The 5,030-nt window shown below is 44.5% G+C and overlaps 1 protein-coding gene across 5 annotated transcripts in view; it reads left to right on the forward strand.

Annotated features, from left to right (window-relative positions):
• The window catches only part of LOC106743458 (potassium voltage-gated channel protein Shal), a 115,904-nt gene that overhangs the window by 49,091 nt on the left and 61,783 nt on the right, over positions 1-5,030 (forward strand). For all 5 annotated transcript variants that reach the window (XM_014617322.1, XM_014617316.1, XM_014617328.1 and 2 more), the window contains exon 3: positions 3,837-4,022. In XM_014617322.1, the coding sequence (XP_014472808.1) occupies positions 3,837-4,022 (186 nt within the window). The remainder of the gene's footprint in view (positions 1-3,836; positions 4,023-5,030) is intronic.

A 5,030-nucleotide genomic window follows, 5' to 3' on the forward strand; every position in this document is an offset into this window, starting at 1 on the left:
TGCATTCAATGAACCCGAAACACACTTCGCTTCGCGACGTCGCGCTTCGTCGCACGTGAAACAACGTCGCCGTGAATTCATTTCGTCGTGTTCCGCTCGTCTCGGCCGTTCGACTTCACTCTTTACGGCGTTTTCATTGCGGCTCCATAAAGCCCGCCCGTTCAATCACAGCTGGCGACGATTCGGCGTTGCGTTAGGTCGCGCGCGCCATACTCTCTATCTCTCTCTCTCTCTCTCTCTCTCTCGACTGTCAACGGCCGTCACCTCCGTCGCCTTCGTCGTTATCGTGACGTGACATTAAAGCGCAGTTAAGCCGCGGTTGGCACATCCGAGGACAGCTTCTTGACGCTTCGCAGACCCCCCCGATCCGTAACGGCGTAAACATCCGCGAGCGTCCGCGAGCGAATGCACATCGTGGAAAAGCGCGGCTCTGCGAGTCTGGCCGGTATTGCACCGCGTGAAAATATACCGAGAGACGTCTGTAAATCGGCCAACGGGTTAACTGTTTTACGAGGCGACCTTGCGGCGCTCTCGCACCTTCGCACTTTGCGCTTATCGTGAGTCTACGATAAGCGGCGAGAGAGGGAGAGAGAGAGAGATGAGTTTCCGGCTTGCAATTTCAAGCACGGGTCTAATAGCGCTGAAGACGGTTATTCCAAAGTTTCCCGATTTAAACGTGGTAGGTGGGCGTTACGTCCGCACAATTATGTCTCGAGAACATGTAACCCTATTTACTGCTACACGGAAAAAAAAGATTAGCTGCTGCTGCAGCTAAATTGGTCGTAACATATGGGCACCTAAAACTTTAGCAACGCAAGTAATTATAATTACTGCAGTAGCGATTAAAATTGCTTGCGCTGTTAAAGTTTTACGTGTTCATATGTTAAAACTAATTTAGCTACCGAAGTTAATCTTCCTTTTCCGTGTAATGCACGATAAAAACGTAAATATTCGTGTTCTACACTGACTTGGATATATATATATATATATATATATATATATGTGTGTGTGTGTGTGTGTGTTTAGATTTAGAATATTTCAGAAATAGCAAAGAAATCGATTTCTTCGACCTTAATGTTTTCCTTCGGGTTTCACGCTGCGTGTTCCTCATTCATTAATTAACGTCGACTTAATGAATGCAAGCGCGAGATATCGTCCAAGACAATATATAAATGCAAATTACATTAAAATGTGACTTCTCGCATGTGATACTTCGTCCAAATATATACTACGAAATAAGAGACGCGGATATATTTATTTGAAAATCTTTCTTGTGAAAAAAATTTAATTGTTTGACTACGTATTCGTTGAAAATTCGCCGCGTATACACGCAAGAGAAAAAAGTGGTTTTCAGCTTTGTGTGTGCCGGAAATAGCTTCTATTTGCAAAAATAATGCGAGGTTGGAAGGGCGGTAAAATCTCTCGGGCGTAGAAGGGGCTTAATTCCTCGTATGTCCATATTTTTATCGAGCGGATTCTTCGACTCTACGCGCACCAGCGACGCGCCCCTCCTTTTCGCTCTAGCGAAAATAGAACCGATAGAAACCGCCTCTAGTTCTTCCAGTCTCCGATTAAGCGATCAATAGTAACTATCGAGATATCGATATCCACCAAAAATATATGTGCGTCAGCGTGTTCGGCGAGTCTCGCGGGAACTCCGCTTCGGGTACCGCCGCCTTAGCTCGTTACCACTCTCAAAGTGATCACGCGCGGCGGATCTGAGATGCGGGTATTGAATTGGCGCTTATTGCCGTCTGCCGCAATTTCCGCAATTGCATAGCGGAGAGTTGCGAAAGTTACAAAATTAGCGCGGTCGATACGCGACAGCTCGGACGTTAATCCTCGCTTGCGGCCGGAAAAGAGTCAGTCCGGAGTTTATTCGCGATGTAGTAATATTCGCGCAAAAACCGCAGATATTCCGATATAATTTCGCAAAGTGAGAATCCCGAGGGGCTGTCTGGAACGTGTCTGGGAAAAAATTAACGCTCGCTTTGCTTTTTGAGTTGGGCATTTATTCTTCCGACGGCGCGTATACGAAGTTTCGTCTTGATAATTACAGTCTCTTGAAACCGACGTGGTCGAAATCAATTATACAACGAAACGTCATCTGGTGGGGTTTAAACGGCGCAAGCCGAGGGAATTAATCGCGTTCATGCGGCGTTACGCGCAGATTTCTTGCCGCATAAAATAGCGCGATAGTTGTTGCAGGTCGACCGTAAAAAAAATATTAGACACGTGGTCGTGTGAGGCGTCGATAAGGTTGCATAAGGTCGTTTATTTATAAAGCCGCTTGGAGAAATACAGGGCAGATAGAGCTGCGTTTATTTATAGTCTTTCATTTATACACGACATTATAAATAAATAAATAAATAATTAGAACCGTTCTGACTGTTTGCAATTTGTGCGCACGGCGTCTTAAGATGATGAGAACTTTTTGTGGATTTGATATTTTCGTGATTCCGCTCTGTTGCGCATGAAGAAGTGAATATACGAAGGGAGCGTGTTGTATTATAAAATTGAAAGAGTGGTTTATTTAAAATTTACAGAAAATGGGACATGATGTTATCCCGACTAATTTGTAATACAACTTTCATTGTGTTGTTTCATTATGTTATGACGTGGTTGATACTGTGCTTTTAATTAGTTAATAAAATCGTGGACAAGGTCTTTCAAACTTTTATAGTAATAGAGAAAGAGAGAGAGGGAGAACACTAGATATTTGATTGAAATAGAGAGTTTAATTTGCTTCAATTTCTCGGGAATGAACAAATACTAGGATGGAAAGTAAAGGCGGAGTTCCGCCATTAAATTCACCGGAACTTTATTACTTTTTGACTTCTGTAATTTCTTGCTGTAATTTCTTTTTACATCTCGACACGGTGCAAAAATAACAATTTATTAGTTGAGGACGATTTAACTTTCCCAAGATATCGATACGCTATCGGTCGGTGAATAGTAGATCGCGAAGTGAAGAGCTGGCAAGCATCGCGATTTCGTTAAGGGATGACGAAAGTCTCGAAAATTGTCGGAGGTAAACCATTCCGAAAGGATGTCTTCTCTCACCGGCAGGAATTTACGTGGAATATTTATGGGTGGCGAAATTTGGCCATTTGTCAACCGAAGGCCTCCCCACGCGGCGTAAAATGGAGATTTAAGGAGGCACGATGAAGTCTAGGCGCCGTGTATCACCGCGCCGAGATAAAAGTTTATTCCGGCCTTCGTGGGAATTTATCCCCGGTGAACGTCGAGAGAAACACCCGCGCATGCTTAATCGTGAAATAATACAATTGTTCGTTCACTCGCTCCCACAATGCCATGGATCTTTGTCGTACTGATCGTCCCTTGCGCGCCCTTTTGCGGTGAAGTTACCGCGTAAAGTTACTACTTTTGTCTCTCGAGCATCGATAAGTGACCAAACATTGAGAATTCACATTTTAGGGGAAACAACGAACGTATATTTTTCCTAGAAATAATATGAATTCGATTGTTTAGGAATTATTTCCTGTTAATAATTATAGTTTGCACACAATCACTTAAGAGCTCTTCTTTTACTAAATAATTCATAAAAAGTTTTTAATTACTATTACTGATAATGTAATTATATAAATAACAATCACATTTTTAACAAATTACTCGGAGTGGAAGTTTCAAGTTTCGTCGTTGCTCCTTTAATCTTTCTTACTGATTGTCTTCGTCTTGGAGGCGGTGATTTTCGTAAACATCAATTTCATTTAAGAAAAAGTTCTGTCTTTTTCCAATTTCAGTCTTCTCAGACCCGTGCCAATAAAACGAACATGGCAAATAACGAATGAATTTCCTCCTCTTTCGTGTTACAGAAAGCCAGATTGGCGCGTATCAGGATCGCGAAGGCGTCGAGCGGCGCCGCCTTCGTGAGCAAAAAGAAAGCAGCGGAGGCGCGTTTGGCCGCTCAGCAGAGCGGACTGCAGCTGGAGGACTACAAGGAGGAGGATATCTTCGAGTTGCAGCATCATCACCTACTTCGCTGCTTGGAGAAGACTACGGTAAGTAGTCCCCGAAGCATTTTCTGTGTCCTTTGACAGCATGCCTCCCGCCTTTTTCCGCCCTGTAGGAATTCTAGCGTCTTTCGGTCCCTGCCGCCCGTCCGCTCGAAAGCCCTTCAAATCCCGGCGATAAATTTACTTCCACGCAAGCGCTCACGCGTGCGGAGGGGTGTGCTTTCTTTAATATCTTGCCTTGATGAAACGTAAAACCCGGATAATATCCTTTCCTCTTTTATCTCAGTTGGGCGGATTTTGGAGATTTTGAGAACCCGACGTTACGTGACGTGAAATTACTCTAAGAAACGAGACTTTAACCTCGAAATTTAAATGAAGGAGATCCCCCCCCGAGAACGTTGCGCGCGTCAGTCCGTCGAACCGCTTATGCGCAGCGTGATTTCGCAAGGCGAATTCGCTTGAACGATTGCAATTAATACAAAGTGAAGGTAATGACGGGGATCTCATATAATAAGTAATAAGTTGGTGCTTTCTGTCAAAATCCGCGATAACTTTTTCTTCTTTCTCGTATAAGTCAACATTTCCCGAATAAAGCTTTCGGATGAACAAACTTTTTAGCTTAGAGGAGATTGAAGGTCCTCGCGAATTCCACAGGGACACGAATAAGTGATAAAGCCACCTCGGTAACATTCGCGAATTTCAACGCGACGCGCTTACTCAAGTGTGTGTCGCGTTAAGAACGTCAATGCCGCGTAAAAAGACGGCGTCTAATGGAACGAGGGGGAAAGACTTTTCTCGGAATATACCGCAAAGAACATTATTCCATCGCCATTGTACCAGTTTTTGTGAGATACCTCGCGTAAAACCTCGCCCGACTCGCGGCAGCGACGGAGGCGGATTAATCAACGAAACGGTAATTAATTATTCGCGAGGACGCGTGGTCCGTTCTTTCCGCCTCCGTCGTGAAAGACGACAGACCGGCGACAAAAAAGCGGTCTCTCTCTCTCGGAGCGTCCGTCATTAACCCCCCCCCCCCCCCCCCCCCCCCCCCCC

This window comes from Dinoponera quadriceps, unplaced genomic scaffold, assembly GCF_001313825.1.
Source record: "Dinoponera quadriceps isolate SergipeBrazil2010 unplaced genomic scaffold, ASM131382v1 scaffold9, whole genome shotgun sequence".
NCBI classification, from domain to species: Eukaryota; Metazoa; Arthropoda; class Insecta; order Hymenoptera; family Formicidae; genus Dinoponera; species Dinoponera quadriceps.